The sequence below is a fragment of the Typha angustifolia genome, chromosome 14 (assembly GCF_048772165.1).
Source record: "Typha angustifolia cultivar Huaian chromosome 14, ASM4877216v1, whole genome shotgun sequence".
Lineage (NCBI taxonomy): Eukaryota > Viridiplantae > Streptophyta > Magnoliopsida > Poales > Typhaceae > Typha > Typha angustifolia.
In genome coordinates, this window is record NC_133252.1 from 8,515,755 (window position 1) to 8,536,085 (window position 20,331).

A 20,331-nucleotide genomic window follows, 5' to 3' on the forward strand; every position below is an offset into this window, starting at 1 on the left:
AAACCGACATATTTCCTTTTTTACCAATAAAAGAATGAGAAAATTAACAATAATACCCAGCAGTTTGACTATATTATAAGTAAAACACTATCTTTTCTTTTAATTTATAAATAGGTCCTTTTATTTGGCAAAAAAAAAACCGAGCAACACCTCACTACATGATGAAATGAAATAAAACGTAAAACATTGCGTCTATTTCAAGTAATATTTTAAATTTTCTGAATTATACTTATCTCACTGATATTTGAGATTAAATAGTAGTTTCGAATCCATTGATCTTGTGGAATTTAATGCTTAGATGTTGATGTGATTTTAATCTTTTAGAGGCTCGATTAAATCGAATATATTTTGTTAGAAATTAGTATTCAGGTTTATCTCCATATTACAAACAAGATCTAAACCGAAAATTTAGGTAGTGGTAACCTCATTAGTTAAGATTCTAATCACTCTAGTTTCACCTAAATCATCGCGATGAAAAATTAAAATAAAATAGTGGAGATAGATCAGAACAGAGCAAAACGGTAAATATCCGACGTTGTAGCGGTCGTTAGAGAGTGGCAGACGACCAAGGGCAGTGGTAAATGACCGTATAGTAAGGTGAGTACTAGAGGAAGGTGATGGCTAGGGTTTAGAAGCTTTGGAGGTTCTACGCCTATGATCTACTCCTAGAAATTAAGATAAAGACGATCAAACAACTATTATAAAACGATAAATGTAATAATAAGAAAATAACTAAACTCAATTAATTCTCATGCCTAGAGTATTGGATGATTAACAAAGAAGCCCTGCCCCTTTATATATAGAGGTGGGGTGGTGTTCTACTTAGACTAGCTCTAAAGGCTTATATGACTCGAACTATAACTTGTCTTAGACTAACTATAAATGCTTATACGACTCAAATTAAGACTTGCCTTAGAGGTTTATATGACTTAATTGAACTTGTCTTACTGGCTTATATGACTTAACTAAACTTGTCTTAAGTACTTACATAAGAGATAAATATAACCTAGAGATAAACATAACTTAGCTAAATCAGTATTCTTTATTCTTCTCGGAATGTTTCTTTGTTTTACCATAGATAGAGTGCGAATTTGGAGAAACCTTGAATAAGAAGGTTATAAATGAGGACGTTACCGATATTCTCTAACTAGTCTACTATTATTAAATATCCTTCAAATATTTTTTTCGAAACTGCGCAGAGCTGAATTAAAAACTAACAAATTCTAACCTAATAAGACTCTAAATAAAGTAAATAAACAGATAAGATAACTAAACTCAATCCATTAACCCCAATCTCTCCTTGATGTGATCCGATTTAACCTAGTTCACATCACTCCTAGTTATTTTAGTTGCTTAATTTTGTCAAATAATTAAATTAATTCAAACAAGAGCTTTGTTAGGTAGAAGGCTCCACTTATAAATAATAAAACTAGATAGCTTTTCTGTAATATACTCAAAATAGAGTATATTATTTATAATTTTCTGTACAAAATTATACAAAATTAATAAATCGAATATTTAAACCAAATTCGACGTTATGTGCTCAAGCTTCCCAATTTTATATTTACGACTAATCCACACGTATTGTAGTTTAGGTTGTCTTTTATAAATAAATCCCAGAAGGGCGATGAAACTAATATTATCTTTGCTCATTCTCCTAACTATGGTGATGTTTCTGGTTAGAGATTTCTCTATTCTAAATTACAGAATATTATTCTAGATTTACAACCAAATATGAAATTATTCTTACTCTATATTAGAAATATTATGCATGTTATTTGAATCTTATTATGCATAGATTTTACCCCTAATTCAACTAAAATTATTTTAATAATTAGAATTTAAAAAAGTTATAAAAAATTTAACTAGTCTAGTTTTCTGCTCAAATTAAAACTTTATACTCAATTTTCTTCTATCTCCTCTCCTACTAATCATCTTATACTTCTATCTAACTAATCATCTTACAGGAACGTGAACATTGCATACCTATAAGAAATAATTACACTTTAATTTAAATTTATATATCAAATTAAAAGTAATTCATGCTATATCAAATATAATTATTACACCATTATTTCAACCTACAATTAAATATTTTATTTTTATACTCTAGATTAGAGACATGATTTAAAGAATAAGAAGTTGGAATAGCTGCTCTATAATTTTAAGATTAGCGGCAACCGACTAGGATCTTATATCTATTAATGTTCATGAGTATATTTAAAAAGAATAAGCGATGATTAAATATCCTCAATAATTCAACTTCCAGACTGTGCCTTTCTAATTTCAAGGGTCATATTTTAATTTGGAGCCGGTCAATGATGTCAAGCTGGAAATTGCCACTACTACCTAAAAGCTAGCTGGCATTAATTTCACTGATGTGAATCAGTTTAGATAAGATTATATCATGAGGAAATTAAGCTTGATGGATTGAACATATTTAATTTTAATTAATTTATATTTATCTTATATGTAAGCACTTAAATTAAGTCTTTTTAAGTTATATAAGCCACTAAGGCAATGTTTAATGAAGTTACTAAAACAAGTTGAATTAAGATATGTAAGCCTCTATAGTAAGTCCTAGTTCGAGTCCTATACACATTTAAGGTTAAGCCCGAGCAAGACTCATTGTACTCGACCTCTATATATAGAGACTATGCTTCTTTGTTTATAAATCCAAGCATTCAAGTATTGAAAAATTATTTTAGTTTTGAGTTTATCTTAGGAGTAAGAATAAGATAATATAGGAGTCGAAGTAAGTTAATTATAGCCGTTTATTTTCTTAGGAGTATATCTAAATTAAAACCCTAATTCTACCTCCAACACATAACCACCACCACCTCCTTGAGCCACCGTACCTTACGGTCATCCACCACCATCCTTGGCTGTTTGTCATCCTCCGACGACTGCCGCAATGTCACATATTCACTGTATTATCCTATTCTGACATTGCTCTACTATTTTAATTATATCTTTTCATCTAGATATTCGATTACATAAAACTAGAGCCATTAGAATCCTATATCATAAGGTTACTATCACCTAAATTTTCATAATTTTCTTATGTCCGGATCTGTCCAAATTTATTTCATAACATTAGTATCAGAGTTGACTCTCCAACCTTCATCCACTTTCTAAAGATATCTTCTAATCTACACATCCAATCTATGGGAAATTAGATTCATTAGAAAGATAGTTTCTAGGGCTACAAACTGTCTAAATTTCACATCGATCCAATAATCAGATCTACCAAAAACTCTCTTGATCCGTACAAATTTCTGTCTAGAAGCTGATTTAAATGGGGTCAAGTCAGTTTGTACCAAATTGGTATCAGAGTTGACATTCCTCTGATGATTGTGAACACATGATCCAAAGCTTACCCGATGATGCAAATCGAGTTAGATCAAATCGTATCATGAGGACATTAGGCTCAATGGATTGAGCTTATTTATTTTTTAATTGAGTTTAGTTATTTTCTCATTCTTGCATTTATTATTTTTATTATAGCCATTAGAACATCTTTATTTTTTTAGAAGTAAATCTAAATTGGAAACTCAAATTTTACTTCTAACCTATAGTCACCATAATCTCCAGTAGCCGCCCTACTCTACAGCCGCCCACCACTACCCTTGGACATCCGCCACCCCCCGACGACTGTTGTAACGTCAGATATTTACCGTTTTACCCTATTTTAATCTTTCTATATTATTTTAATTATATCTTTTTATCTAGACATTCGATTGACGTAAAGCTAGAGCCATTAGAACCCTATCTCGTGAGGCTACCACTACCTAAATTTTCATAATTTTTTTACATTTAAATTGATTTAGATATGGTCTGTAACACCTGAGGAAGCAACTATAGAGGATCAATAACTCATATCCATATGGACTAGTCTTATTCGGTGCCACTGCCACCACCAGCAACTGCTAGTGATGAACCACCTATGAGGAGCACTGAGAGGATGAAAAAGACTATTCAAACCTTGACAGCAGCCCTCCATACCTAGCACCACCCCTTGCATTGCCAATGCCATCGGCCATAGTGGAACCGACTGCCCTCTAATATGAAAGTCTAAACCGTGAGGAAGGCAAAGTGCGAGCCCAGATCACAACCAAAGCACCACCTTTGGTCACAATAGAGATACTACCATCTCTACAAACTATTTCCACCATTGACACGACACTAGAGCGGTCCTTAGCGATGACCCCATCATCATCTTCTCTAGTCGCGGTGAAAAATAAAGGTCGAAACCTAGTTTTCCAGCCACATTGATTAAGACATTTTTGGTCTAAGCTACCACTGTCAACACCTTCCTTAGACCACCAACACTTGAGCCATAATCTAAACTGTATATACTAAGACCCTAGCTCGAACCACCGGCTAGGATTTGGCATGATCTACCCATGATTAAGGCAAACTATGGCTCAGGCAAACTATGGCTCAAACAAGTGGGCCCTAGAGTAGAACTCTTCGTGGAGCCTTCTTTTATATGGTAGACGAGACCCATATAAAGATCGAGGACACGTAGTTCGAGAGCGACAAAAGGTATGAAAACAACCATCGACACTTTGAGGATAAGGTAATCGAAAGCATGGTGGATTGATATAAACAAGATCAGATCGGATCGTATCATGAGAACATTGGGCTCGATGAATTGAGCATATTTATCTTATAATTAATTTATGTTTATCTCTTATGTAAGCCCTTAAGGTAAGTTTAATTAAGTCATGTAAGTCATTAATATAAATTTAATTAAGTAATGTAAGCCTCTAAGGCAAGTTCTAGTTCGAGTTGTATAAGCCTTTAGGGCTAAGTCCGAGTATGACTCATTATACCCGACATCTATATATAGAGGGGTTAAACTTTTTTATTTATGAATCTATCTATTAAGAAATTATTTTAGTCTTAAGTTTATCTTAAGGGTAAGAGTAAGATAATCTAGAGGTAGAAGTAAGTTAATTATAGTTGCTTATTTTTTTAAGAGTAGATCTAAATTAAAAATCCTAATTCTACCTTCAACTTATAGCCATCATCACCTCTACAAGCCACCCTACCTTACGGCCATCCACCACTATCCTTGGTCGTCCTCTATTATTCGACTGTAACATCCTGGTCAAAAATAAAATAAAATAAAAACCCTAAGTGAGCACATGCTCACCCACATCATCCATTTTCTTCCCTCCACCTCTTCTTCTTCCTTTTGGTTTTTCATCCCCTTAGATGCCACCTTCTTTTTCCTCCTCTCTCTCTCTCTCTCTCTCTCTCTCTCTCTCTCTCTCTCTCTCTCTCTCTCTCTCTCTCTTAATGCCAATGTTGGGTTTCTCTCCGATATCAAGCACTTGCGTGAGAGCTCCTCCTTCACGACCCAAGTTCGAGGTTTGTGGTGATCGGAGGGAGGCGGGATGGTGTTTGGGGCCGAAGGGGAGAGTGGGATGGCCAAGCTGTGGGGCTGTTGTGCTCTTGGCGTCGTCTTGGCCAAGCTTAGTGAGGACACCGAGTGCTGCTGCAGCCGAGATAGACCATTTGTACATGTTCTCGGTCACTTCGGTGGATTAGGCCGGTGTTGCCTCCAAGAAATTATAGCTCAATTATTCTCCTTTCTCAATTTGCCTAAAAATATATGTTAGTACACTGTGAGTATTTTTTATTGCTAAGACAACCTATTCACCATTTAAGCTCCTAATATGAAGTCATATGAGTTCTATTGTCTAAACTAAATTTTTGTGGTACCTATATCAATTTACTATTCATCTAAACTAGTTCATGCTCCTATTGTGATAGTTTCGTATCTAATGCCATAAATTCTAATTTGTCCTTTTAGGATTCTTTTTGGTTTTTATAAAGCATCTAATTTCAAATAGTGTATGTATGGCCCATGTGAATAACCAAAACCTTCTAGCTAAGGTGGTGGTGCTGCTGCCGAATGGATTCACTAGACTAAATTAGTTGCTAACATATTTGTATAGATGAAGAATTAATTATCATATACTGGCTGCTTGATCAAAACATTTAAGACTCTTTTGGAGTCACTTTCTTTAATTAGTTTATGGTTACTGCAAAATAGTCTCAAACCAAAATATTGAGCTATCAAAGTGATTTACTTGCATGTGTGATATTGATGTACTTTCCTATATATATATATTGATAAACTTAAGGATAATGTTTGCGATTACTTTTAATGATGTCTTAGGCCTTAGTACAGCTATAATAGCTCTACCAATTAATAAAGATAAGAAATCTTAGGTGGACCTACCCAAATGTAGCGGATGTCAATAAAATTATATAATTAATTAGTGTTAGAAATATGATACTTATGTTTTATTGATTTCATTATCAAGATGGATTCCATACCATGCGAGGATGATCTGTGGCCCAGTTGGAGTTGATTAACTTGAAAACAATGTTATGCAAGTAAATCCTTCTTAGTCAAAGAATAGTGTAATATTGATGTGATGTTTTACTTTATAAATTCATAACATGCAAATAACATGTGTGCAAATATTTATTTATTATTCAGCACAATTATATTTACTTTACTTTATAGTTTTTTATGAATTATTGGTGCATACTTGAGTATGATAACTTTAATGTACATGTCATATGATTGATGATATTGATCATTGCACTACTTGCATGTATTGCCATGTAGTTTAGCCCTGACTAGGCAATGTCCTACACTAACGCAACTCAGGGTTAAAAGTAGAGTTCTTTGTATGGTGCCTTTGAGATAAGCGGTCTACACTTGAGGTCGTTAACCTGAGTGGCATTCAAATAATCACATTGCCTCTTCAAAGAATAGACACCAGTGATATAAAACTATGATTGAGAGTTAAAAGTCTTAGACCTAGCAGTAGCCAATGATGTAGAGTCATGTCATCCGCTAATTAGTTGAGGGCTCTTGATTATCTCATTGTGGGCGGTGATGATTATAGAGAGAGAAATATGGACTTATGACTAAGGTCCTTAGTTTGTTACCCATAAATAACCAGTCATTTGTAGCATCGCCAAGCATGTACGGGTGATATGAATCCTAGATGTCCTATTCCTTCTCGATATATGAGATGATTTATGAGCATGCACTTATAACATGGTGGTTAGCTCGATGAGTATATAATGATAATTTATAGTTATGGCTCTTTGGGAGCATGAGAGAAAGGATTTGATAGTTTAAACAATACACATCATGTGTTCTCTTATAATTACATGTGACTTATAGATATTAACATGATAGATGCACTATTATGATCATATTGATATATACGTACATTGTGTGACATCTTTTTTTACACTATTTTTAGATTATAGATATATATACTTGTTGAGATTTGTGCTCATGAGCTTTGGTGAAAATATTTTTTTCTGATTAGAAGATAACCTCGAGTTCGTGAGGAGCTGGTGAAAAGTTGTTATTAATCTCTTTCGTTTATTTTGTGGTTGTAAATAAGTTAGATGGATTGTAGCTTCTATGCGGGCATTTACTCTATTATGATGTATGGATATATATCTTGGAGCTTATTGTGGCCTATGTAATTTGGGTTCCTTTTGTTGTAATATTTATGTAAATGTAAGGTCTTTATCTTATTCTCGTGTAGAAACTTTGACCAACAAGTCACGTGAAAACCACATTGGTTCTACCTATGTGAGAGGCACATGTATTTTGTGGCGGGTGTTCCACCAACGATCGCCGCAATGTCGGATATTTATTGTTCTACCCATTTTGATATTGTTTCACTATTTTAATTATATCTTTTCATCCAGAATATGATTGATATGAAATAAAGCCATTAGAACTCTTATCTCATGAGACTGCTACCATCTAAATTTTTATAACTTTTTTACATTTGAATCAGTCCAGATATGTTCTGTAATATTAGTATAAGAGCTGGCCCACTAATCTTCATCCACTTTTCTGAAGATATCTTCTAATGTAGCCATTTAATCTAGGAAAAATTAGATTCATTAGAAAGATATTTTTCAGGGTTACAATATTTCTAAATTGCATATTGATCCAATTACTAGATTTGTTAGAAACTCTTTTTAAAGATCCGTATAAATCTTGTCCAGAAACTGATGCAAATCGAGTCAAGCCAGTTCGTAGCATCCATCAAAATAATTAGAAAGCCAGAGAGATGAGTAGTAATTAACAAATTCCTTAGAAATGCATTCCGAATTAGTAGTAAACTCATTTGTTGATAAATCCAGCCCTTTATATAAAGTTCCTTTCTTTTTTTTTAGCGAACAATAGGAAAAACTTAGTAGTGGTGTCTCCATCCTTAACCTAACTCACTCGAGCATTATTTTGTTGTTTAAGGCTAATTTGCTTGAGGAGGGTGACACACCACTGATTAAGAAGAGCAAGGGAATAAATTTTAGGCTCACAAAGAGGACTGACTCTTTCCCTGCACCTTAGCAAGACTAACCTCAAGCCGGCATAGGTAATTATGGTTCTAGAAAAAAGATTTTTTAAGAAATCCTAAGATTTAAATGTAAAGATTTCAGAGGAGAAATAGAACTATGTGAATGACTCAAAGAGATTCAGGACTCAATAACAATTTCTCATCGCTAGAACATCAAACCAAAAGCACTCGAAGTTAATTTAAAAGATAAAATAGAATTATTTATCTTTGTAGAATATTTATAACATATGATTATCAAAGCTAACAAATGCATGTAAGCAAAAATACTTGTATTTTCCTTGAAGTATGCAAATATGTATCATAATTTTTTATTATTTCTAACAAGTCAAAATAGTTTTTTAACTAATTTTTTTAATACTACAAGCCTAAAAATGGAACAGAATACGTTTTAACATTTTCAAAATTCAGTTTGCACTAATCTACTAATGAGAAGGTTAGCATGCTTGGTACAACTTAAGAAATTAGTGGAGATAAACCAATTTTATTATATCACTTCCAAAAAGTGGCCTCCCAGTTATCTTGAACGTGGCCTCAAGGATTTTCTGCGAATTGGTCGCAAATTCAAAATTAGGAAGTTAATTTGAGCACACAATGTGGAATGGGGATTAAGGATTAAGATATTCGATTTGTTAAATGTTTTAAAGGAGTGAAAAGAAAAGAGAAAATGGTACAACAACAAGCTAACGCCTGCTGCCGATCGACCACAACTCGTGAGACGTAAGAGTCAACTTTCATCTCGTGCTGTCACGTTCTAACTCTACTTCACATAATTTGGCATAAGAAAGAGGAGAATTATCTATCTTATATCATTGGTTTACTTGCTCAAACCCATCCCTTATCATCTATGAGCAGCTCTTCATCATCAGCTAGCTACTCTTCCTCATTGCTCTCTTTCTTCATATCTCTCTCTCTAAGAGCATAGGCCATTTATTTAGATTTTTCATTTTTTAATGAAATACCAAGAAGTAAGCATCAAATATTAAAACAATGGGAAATGAAACTCTAATGGCTTTATCCAATCTCCGATCTCCCCATATTACAACCTTTCAATAACATAAAAGGGCAAAAATAGTAATTTTGCCAGAATACAGTATAATCTGTTAGGAAAGAAATACTCTATAATTGGAATGAACATTGATTTAGGAGATCAAATCCTCCATGGATAGAATGTCTATCAGCTTTATTGGGAAGATGCTAATCATTAGAATTTATTTCACCATGTATAACATAATTAATAGCTGTATTATAGATAACTATATTATACTTAGACTTTCCTTATAGAAGAAATTCCTGCATGCATAAAAAGTGGCGATGCCAATACGTAATGAAGCCTTTCGGTATATACTTCTCCATTCTCCTTGTTTTTTATGGTATCAGAGCAAGGTTAAATCCAACCTATTGCTACACTCTAAGCTCTCATGTAGCATCTTCCTAGTAGTCATTCAATCTCCATGGCTAGCAACCAAGAAAATCCACCACCTGCTAATGTCGACAAATCATCTACCATTCCTAGTTGGTCAGATCCTTCAAGATCTGATATCTCAAATCCCTATTTCACCCATCACTCAGATCATTCGGGAATAGTTCTGGTCTCTAAGTCCTTAAATGGAGATAACTACACCGATTGGAAGAGGGCTATGACTCTAGCTCTAAACTCCATAAACAAACTTGGATTCGTCGACAGATCAATCAAATCTCCTTCAAAAGAAGCTGACCTTGAAGGATATGCAACTTGGTCGCATTGCAACGACATGGCCCATGCCTAGCTCATCAACACCCTCAATCTAGATCACAGATAGCGTCATCTATTATTCTACTGCTCACGAGGTATAGGAGGACCATTGTGAGTGATTCTCTCAAAGCAATGCACCCCTCATCTTTGAGATCTAACGAGACATAGCCAATCTTCGACAAGAATAGCTCTCCATCTCAGCATATTACTCGAAATTGAAAAGTCTATGGGATGAGTTAGCTATCTATTCTAACTTAATCGAAGGAGCACAAGCGAATAATTAATGCAATTCTTGATGGGATTGAACAACACTTACAATGCCATTCGTGGGCAAATATTGCTGATGAATCCACTTCCTACCATTCACCAAGACTATGTGGTAATTGCCTAAGAGGAGAAGCAGTGACTTCTCAGTACTTCACACGGCAAATCAGAATCAAGCTCCTCTGCCGCGATGGCTGTGAGAAATAGGAGAAGACCAAATCAATTTTCTGGCAAAGGAAAACCAGATTGGCATGACGATCACTCCTCTCACAACAACTGGCAAACTGGTGATCAATCCTCTTCGCAAAACAATCGCGACGATTGCTGAGGCTGGCAAACCAATCAACCTCTCTCTCCAAGCAATCACGGTTGACAGACTGATCGCTCCTTTCCCCAAAACGACCAAGGGCAGCATCGTTTGGGCTCTAGGAGAAATAGGCTCGAGTGCACTCATTGTGGAGAGATGGCCCATTGGGCCCAAACCTATTTTGAATTAATAGGATATCCACTTTGGCACCCAAAACAATTTCGGTCCAAGAGGAATATGAAGCCCAATCAAAATTCTACAGCTAACATGATCTCTAAGGTTGTATCTAAGGAGAATATGCCTATCTACATTATCAAGCATAGTTTCTGAAGCTCAACTTCAACGGATCATGTCAACTTTGAGTATCCAAAATGGGGATAATCACACTCATGTTAATGCAACAACCACTAAAGAAAAGACGCCACCGGTTTTGTCTAAACTTTTTTTAATCGATGGATTATTGATGGTGGTGCATCATACCACATAATATCATCTCCGTAGTTGACATTACATGAAGCTAAAAAATGCTCAATGCCTCCTGTATTGTTGCTTAGTGGAGAGAAGGTTGATATTATTGCAAAAGGGTCGATACCTTTAGATTCTGCCTTCTATTTACATGATGTACTTTATGTGCCCAAGTTCAAGGTTGATTTGATGTTTGTTAGTTGACTAAGAAGAGGACTAAATTGTTTTGTGATTTTTTTTTTCCTTTATGGTGTGTTTTGCAAGATCTAGACACGTGGATGATTGGTTTGGGTAAGAAGCACAACGGTCTATACTATTTGGTGGCATTAGCAAGGAAGAAACCATTAATCAAGTCCACTTCCACCTCCGACGACCAAGTAACCTGCAATCGCATCTCTTCTACCACTAACCTTGGGCATAATAGATTAGGTCATAGTTCACCATCTCATCTTGCCCTCATTGCTAAAAATTTCAAGAATATTTTCGTTTATTTGAGTAAAGATTGTCAAATATGTCTTTTGGCAAAACAAAGCCATACCTTTTGGTATTAGTTTACTTTCAACAAAATCTACTTTTGATCTTATTCATTGTGACATATGGGCTCCTTATAAACATTCTTCAATTTCTGGCACTTTCTATTTTCTTTCAGTTGTTGACGACTACATACATATTACTTGAGTTTATCTAATGAGACAAAAAGGTGAAACTAAATCACTTTTAAAATAATTTTTTAATTTTGTCATCACACAATTTTTCTCTCACATCAAAGCATTTCATAGCACAATGGTGCCAAGTTTCTTTCTCTTCAACATTTTTTTTTAAAATTTATTGTTTTTCAACATTCATGTGTTTACACATCCCGACAAAATAGGGTTGTGGAACGGAAATGCCATCATATTTTACAAGTTGCATGCATCTTATTGTTTCATGCTAATCTTCCTACTCATTTTTGGGGCAAATGTGTGTTATCTGCTGTTCATATCATTAATCGTCTTCCATCTCTATTCTTTCCTTCCAAACTCCATTTGAATGTCTTTATAATAAACCTCCTTTTTTCTCCCATCTTCAGACCATTAGCTGTCTGGGATATGGTACAAAACCTTGTATCATACATAAATTCTCTCCTCACGCCATTAAGTGTGTTTTCATTGGTTACCCTCTTGGTCAAAAGGCCTATAAATTATTCGATCTTACAAATCGACATGTTTTTACTAGTAGAGATGTTTTTCATGAAAATCATTTTTCCATATGCTTCTAACAATTCTACTTATTACATTCCTCCCTTGGACCACAATTCTGGCCCAATTCCATTACTAATATCATATTCAAGCCAGAGCCCATTATCATGAAACAACTCAAACTTGAACCCATTAACCAATAATCCAAACCCGAGCTAGATCTCCTCTAACCCTTTTTCTCCACCCACAACCAAAACCCCTATTGCATCTTCATCAACCAACCCCTAATTCCTCACCACCAAACTCTAATTCCTCCTTCGTCTAGCCTACCGCGACACCGTCGTCTCGACTGCATACGTTGCTGCAGACTAGTACTAACCCCACTGCAGGCATCGTCGCCACAAATCGACACTAACTCCACTTAGTGAATTGTGTAGCTCTCCACCTCTCATTCTATGTTTGGGCCCCACCACTTTGACTGCAAGACTACTAATGCAATCAGTTCTTACTCTCTCCATCCTAACCATCATCCTTTCTTCATCTAAGTCTGACCAAAGGCACGAGGTATCCTCTTTCGAACAATCCTTCTTAGCATTGATACTTACCGCAGCATCAAGCTTTTATTGCTCAAATTAGTGCCACTATATAGCCTTAATCCTACACCGAGGTTGCAACTTCACCTGAATGGCAGGATGCAATGCAAAAAGAATTGCAAGCTCTTGAAGAAAATGGCACATGGACTATGACTCCACTACTAGCTGACAAAAAACCTATTGATTGTCATTGGGTCTATAAAACCAAACACAAGGCTGATGGTTCAATCGACCGATACAAAGCACGACTAGATGCAAAAGGCTTCACACAATAAGAAGGTGTCAACTATCAAGAAACTTTTTCTCCCATTGCCAAGATAATCTCTATCAGATGTCTTCTAGCTTTAGCAGCAGCAAGAGGTTGGTCCCTTTAACAACTTGATGTCAACAAGGCCATTCTCCATGGTACACTTAAAGAAGAGATTAATATGTCTTCGCTGCTTGGGTTTCATAGCCAAGGGATAGACAACATGGTATGCAAGCTACGCAAATCACTATATGGTCTAAAACAAGCATCTTGGTAGTGGTTTGCAAGATTTTCAAAATCTATTAGTTCAACCGGGTATGTACAATCCAAAGCTAACTATTCTTTATTTACCTAGAATATAGCAATTCTTTCATTGCCCTGTTGATCTGTGTTGATGAAATACTAATTACTGGAAATGATCCTGTGAATATTGCTACACTTTAGGGATTTCTTCGTTCTCATTTTCATATTAAGGACTTGGGAGATTTGAAATATTTTTTGGGAATTGAAGTGTCTACTTCTAGCAATGGTATCTATATCTGCCAATGCATGTATGCCCTAAAGATTATTGAGGAAGCATAATTACTTGGTACTACTCCCGCTAATATTCCAATGGGAAAATGTCTTAAACTCTCAAACTAGACATCACTTGTGTAGTTCATATATCGAGCAGGTTCATGCATCAACCCAGAATGTCACTGATACGATCTCCTCTTTTAGGCTAAGGTTCGATCTCTCCTGATTTTCAGAGCTGGACAAAATCTGCCACGGAATTTTAGAAATAGATGCCAAAAGATGCCTCCTTCGGATTGTTCTGAGATTTTGATATGTTATAGCTCCAGAAAAGAGCTTTCCAACAAATCAAGTTTTAGGTAAATCGGATGTGAGGACCTCAAGATATCGTCCGATTAGTGGATGAACATTAGGGGGTCTATCTTAGGATCCGTGAATGGAGGCACGAGATCCTAGATGATGGTGGATGGTGGTGGACCGATGTTAATGGGGTGGCACCGGACAATAAGTAGTGGTAGAAGGGTTATGGGTGATGGAAGGGTTATGGCAAGTGATGGATAGATTGGAAGAAGGGGAAGAAGTGGGTCGCCTCTAAAGGACTAGGGTAATTGGCCGGTCGAGGGAGGTCAGAAGTGGCGTCGCCGAGGATCGAGAGAACAGGAGAGAAGAAGATGAAGGAGACAAGGAAAAATACTCAGTTCTTTAATAATGACTCTATGGTTGCCATCCACAGCTTTAGAGGCTAACCAAACAATTCAAAAATAACCCTAAACAGTACATTTTCACCGACCGCGTTTGAATGCACCAAATCACGTTCAAACGAACATATTTCTCACTTTTCTGGATTTGCGATTGCAATGCAAGCGTTCGCAGCGCGTTTGAATGTACATATTTCTCACTTCTCTAGATTTGCGAACGCGATGCAAGCGTTCGTAGGTGCGTTCAAACACACAATTTGTACTCTTTGGATTTGCGAATCTGATGCAAACGTTCACAACCGTGTTCGAACGCACTCCACCCACGTTCGAATGCGACATACAGAAAACTTATTTTTTTAAGAATTAAATATTAAAGCAAGAAACAAAAACACCCATAAAGTATATCCATGCTTGAGACGTCATCGGTGAAGTTCGAATCGTATTAATCAACCACGCTTCCATACACCTTGTCCTCAAGGTGACTCAAGTTAAACTTGCCGTGTTTGGTGGGTCATCCTTAGTCGAGCTTGGATACTTGTACTCCTACTGGTCTAAGGTGGAATTTGGGTTCGTCTACATTGAGTCCACCTAGTCTCGGGTGGTCGAACCAATTGACTCAATGTCAGTTTAGCAATAAAAATCTAGTGCGTCCGATTGTGCTCGGGAGGTCGAGTTAGATGTAGTTGGTGGATCTAGATTAGGTTCTCCTAGTGACTCGAGATTGGTTCAACTAGCTAAACTGACTGTTGGTTGTGCTCATAATCATTTTGCCCACAGGATCCCAGTCAAATGTATCATCGTATAAGCAAACTTGACTTAAGTATTGTGCCTTCTTTGACTTAACTAAGTCCCCAAGTCTAGAGATGACTCACACTTGACTTGACCCCTTTGGCTTTTAGATCCAACCCAGCTTATGTCTAGCAATTCAACTTGGTCAAGCCCAACCATGTAGCCATCTTGAAATTCTAACCACTTAGGATTTTCAAAAAAATGTGAAATCCCTAATATTTCTCCTATAATTCCATCTCCATCAGCCATTGCCATAGGAGTTGCCTTGGCAGTGGCAGCCTTGGTTGAGGAGTGACCTCTTCCAGTAGTTGCTTTGGTAGGGTTCCCAACGGTGTGGCGACAGTCAGCGACGATGGAAGGCCAAAGTTGGCCCAAAAAATGAAATCTTGATCTCCTTCTTCTCAGTCCTATCACAGGCACGGCAAGGAGCCTTCGGCCATCTAGAATATGAAAAGCTATTGGTGAGGTCCCTCTTGGGATGGTGGCGGTTGACTGTTGTGGAACATTGAGGTTGACAAAAATAAAATCTTCATCTCCTTCTTCTTCATTTAGTTGCAGCCATGGCAGGAAGCTTTGGGCTGTCTGGGTGAGAAAAGCAACAGCCCACAAGGTCTTTACGGGGTTGTCAACGGTTGGTGCTGCCGTGGGTGGAAGATCACGACCTTCTTCTTTGAGTTGTAGCTTGGCGGGGAGCTGCAACGTCATCGCCAGTGACGACGCTGTCACGGTCAATTGTCGATTGACCAATGAGAATGGTGGAAGGTCACTGGAGGCCATACGAGATTTCTTCCTAGTTGCCGGCTTGCCGTAGTTGCAAAGGGAGGTGGTGCAAGGCAGCCCAAGTGCCGGAACTCGCGGTTCCGGATCATCTCCCTCACTACTAATGAGGATTCCTGATGAGGGATATCCAGCGGCTATGTGTGGTCTTCCTTTATTCAATAGTGGTTTGCACGGTTGTCGACTCATCGAAGAACTCTGTTCTAACGTCGAAAGAACCTTTCCAACCGTCAAGCTCGCCAGAGGAAACTGCTACCTTGAAGTTGGACTCTTCGTCGTCTCTGTAGGGATCGAAAAGGGTGTGGCCAGCCTTTCGCGGTTTGTCGGTAAGGTCTCCGGTGCATAGGAAGATGTGGAGGTTCCGAGGGCTGCTACGATGGTTGAGGATCCCATCGTAGCCGATGGCGATTTATTGCAACTGACCATGGGTCAGGGTGTAGAAGCTCGATCTTGCAGGATAGCCGAACTCTCCCCTATTTTTGTGGGGAATGGGGAGGCCGTGGAGGATGTTGGGTATGCTACGAAAGGCTCCCCATACTGCCTTGCGATTGCCGTGCATGTCGAAGATTTCGGCCACGCTCGTATTTCCTACATCATCTCCATCATCATCTGGTTATGGATGGCCATTTGTTCGAAAAGAGACCCCAACACGGCTTGAACACTAAACTCTTCCGTATTCCGATTTGATTGGACGGTTCCGTGGGTGGAATTCCCGACAACCGTTTCCTCCCCCTATTTCGGGAGAATCTCTTCTTCCTCATCTCGCCGTGCAGCCATGACTCTAGTTGTCGTCATAGGAAGCATGTGTCTAAGGAACGGTGGCTCTGATACCAGCTTGATACGATCTCTCCTTTTAGGCCAAGGCTCGATCTATTCCAATTTTTAGATTTGGACAATATTTGACACGGAACTTTGAAAATAGATCCCAAAATATGTCATCGTCCGATCGATGTGATATTTTGATATGTTGTAGCCCTAAAAAAAAGCTTTCTAACTAATCCAAGTTTTAGGCAAATCAGATATAGAAATCTCGAGATATTGTCCGATTAGTAGATGAACGTCAGGGGGTCTGTCTTAGGATCCGTGGATGGAGGCATGAGATCCTAGATGATGGTGGATGGTGATGGACCAGCGTTAATGGGGTGGCACCGGTGAATAAGTGGTGGTGGAAGGGTTAGGGTAAGTGTTGGATAGATTGGAAGAAGGGGGAGGAGTGGGCCGCCCCTAAGGGACTGGGGTGATTAGCTGATCAAGAGAGTTTAGAAGCAACGTCGTCGGCGAAGAAGACAAGGGAGGCAAGGCAAAAACTCAATTCATAAATAATGACTCCATGGTTGCCATCCACACCTTTAGAGGCTAACCAAACAATTCAAAAATAACCCTAAATAGTACATTTTCGTTGACCGCGTTCGAACGCATTTATTTCTCACTTCTTTAGATTTGCGAATGCGATGCAGGCATTCGAACGCACATATTTTTCACTTCTCTAGATTTGCGAACGCGATGCAGGCGTTCGTAGGTGCATTGGAACACATAATTCGCACTCTCTGGATGTGCGAATCTAATACAGGCGTTCATAACAGCGTTCGAATGCACTCCACCCGTGTTCAAACACAACATACAAGAAAGAAAGACACCCATAAAGTGTATCCATGCTCGAGACGTCATCGGTGAAGTCCGAATCGTATCAGTCACAAGTTGGTTTCCAGACCAGACATCACTTGTGCAGTTCATATATTGAGCAGGTTTATGCATCAACCCAGAATGTCACAAGCTGGCTTACATATAGTTCAGTATATTAAAAATGCTCTCGGTCAAGGGTTATTCTTTTCCTCTAAAGTGATCTCAAATTATAAGCTTTTTGTGATTCTGATTGGCCAAGTTGTCCGGTTACTAGAATATCTACTTCTGGCTATTATATTTTCCTCGGTCCTTCATTAATTTCATGGAAGTCGAAGTACTAGAAAACTATTTCTCTATCATCAATTTAAGTAGAATACCAGGCCATGACGGAACTTGTGAACTTTCTTGGCCTCGATATCTTCTTAAAAATTTGGATTTGGGATTGCTACATTCAGAACTAGCCCTACTTTGTTGTGACAATAAAGCGACACTACACATAGCAGCTAATTCAGTCTTCCATTAGCGCACTCGGCATATTGTCATTATGTAAAGGACAAGATATTTGATGGTTCCCCATCACTAGACTCATGAGCTCTATAAACCAATTGGCAGATGTTTCTACCAAAGCTCTTGGAAAGAAACTTTCATTGCCATGATTCGCAAGTTGGGAGTTAGAGACATTCACTCTCCAACTTGAAAGTGAGTGTTAGGAAAGAAATACTCTACAATTGGAATGAACATTGATTCAAGAAATCAAATCCTCCATGGATAGATTGTGTATCAGCTATATTAGGAAGATGCTAATCATCAGGATTTATTTCACCATGTATAACGTAATCATAGCCGTACTATAGATAGCTGTATTATGGGTAGACTTTCCTTATGGAAGAAATTCCTGCATGTATAAATAGTGGCAATGCCAATATGTAATGCAAGCCTCTTGGTATATACTTCTCCATTCTCCTTCTTGCTTTTGATAATCTTGGCCAGCTCAATAATGTCATCCAAGGACCCTTAAATTCAGCCTTAATGGTGATCCTTCCGATGATCTTGAAGCATCATGAATTTCTATACAAATGCTTACTCGATCAGTTACCATGCCACTACAAATCATGTTTGTACGAATTCAAAAGCAGCACAAAGATTTACCTCAAAGTAATTTATTGTGCATTATACTGATGACAAACTCTATTAGAAAATGAGAACAAAAGAATGAAATAAAACATGACAAACAACATCGACAGACTCAACGAGTCATAGAGCACGACGTCGACGAAACAATACACGTCAGAAAACAAATACCAAGTCATATATCCTAAGCAAGCCATCGCATATGCATGGCAAGTCGTACCGAAACTAGCTAGCTAGCTAGTTCACAACCTTGCACATTTTTCTAACCTCACCTTGATTTCCAGTAAGCACCCCGATGTGGCCCATCTTCACCATGGCAGCCCCAAACTTTGCCTTCCAAACTCTCTGGTGCCTCGCAAAGGCCTGCACCAAGGCCGTCGTCTGGGGGCTCCCTAGCAAGGCAACGTCGGAAGAGAACAAGACTTTGTGAGCTATCACATTCTTGTAGTATTGGTTATCCAATCTATTTGGTGTCACAATATCTTGATCCACAACCGTAGTAGGGCTCGCCGTCGGTGGGCATTTGCTCCTCAAGAATGTGATAAAGGATGGTTCGATCGATGGATCCTGGAGCGAGAGCGATGAGCAGTGGGAGTCACCGATGGAGTGTGCTCCGGAGAGGGTGACCAGATCGCCGACGGATAACCCTTTGGATGCAAAGCTAGCGATAAGCTGGGATAGATTGAAGAAAGGAGGGGGCAGATTTTGGAGCGCCTCAGCTGCGATGGAGACTCTTCCGTCTCGCCTTCCAGAGGGGATGGCGTACTTGATACCACCAAGGAATTTAGCTGCATCACGAGCAGCAAAGGCGATAATGTCCGCACAAGAGACGATGCCTGGGCAGTGGTGCTCGAGGGCAGCCTTGGCTTCATCAATCACATCGAAGCCATGCAAGCTAGGGTTGTTTGGAGGGGAAGTTTTCTCAGTGTTGGGGTTGGCTGGTGTTGGGTCAAGGAGTACAGAAGCATCACAGCCCTGGTGCAAAAAAAAATAAAAAAAAATATCAATGGCAATTAATCTATTCATCTATACATGTGAATTCTATAAAGAATAAGAATTTAGTTGTAAAATATATATATATTTGTAATGTATAACTTACTGACCCTAACAAAGCAATCGTGGAAGAACATCCTAATAAGGGCGGCGCCAAGGCCAGGAGTCTTGGCCACAGCCTTGTGCACCACCTTTCTCACGATCTCCTCAGCCTTTGGGCACTTGCAACCATAGAATCCAACTTGTAGGGAAGCAGAGGAGGTGGGAAGCATGGCTTGGATGGCCAATGCAAAGAGAAGGCAAGAGGCCAAGAGAGGAAGCTGACCTCTATCTCTGCTCATCTTTACTATATATCTATGTATACTCTGATAGAGAGAAAGAGAGCAGTGAGGAAGAGCAGCTAGCTGATGATGAAGAGCTGCTCATGCTGATAGGTATTTATAGATGGGAAGGGTTGGGTTTGAGCAAGTAAATTAACCAATGATAAAATAAAAGAGTCTTCTCTTTTTTATGCCATATTAGGTGGAATAAAGCTAGAACGTGGGCAGCACAAGCTGGAATTTTGACTTTTTAGTTCTCACGAATGAGCTTGCAGAGCATT

General features: G+C 38.1%; 1 protein-coding gene across 1 annotated transcript; it reads right to left on the reverse strand.

Moving 5' to 3' along the window:
* Positions 1-18,750: 18,750 nt before the first annotated feature.
* LOC140776287 (peroxidase 2-like) lies at positions 18,751-20,121 on the reverse strand. Its single transcript, XM_073119946.1, has 2 exons — positions 19,841-20,121; positions 18,751-19,712 (listed from the first exon to the last, which is right to left on the reverse strand). The coding sequence occupies exons 1-2, from the start codon at positions 20,069-20,071 to the stop codon at positions 18,975-18,977; spliced, it is 969 nt and encodes a 322-aa protein (XP_072976047.1). The 5' UTR covers positions 20,072-20,121; the 3' UTR covers positions 18,751-18,974.
* Positions 20,122-20,331: the final 210 nt, after the last annotated feature.

Bases quoted from the DNA above. Each gene is read 5' to 3' on its own strand.
- LOC140776287 (XM_073119946.1), bottom strand. From the start codon at position 20,071: ATGAGCAGAGATAGAGGTCAGCTTCCTCTCTTGGCCTCTTGCCTTCTC. The intron at 19,713-19,840 runs GTCAGTAAGTTA...TTTTTGCACCAG, and splicing joins TCCACGATTGCTTTGTTAGG to GGCTGTGATGCTTCTGTACT.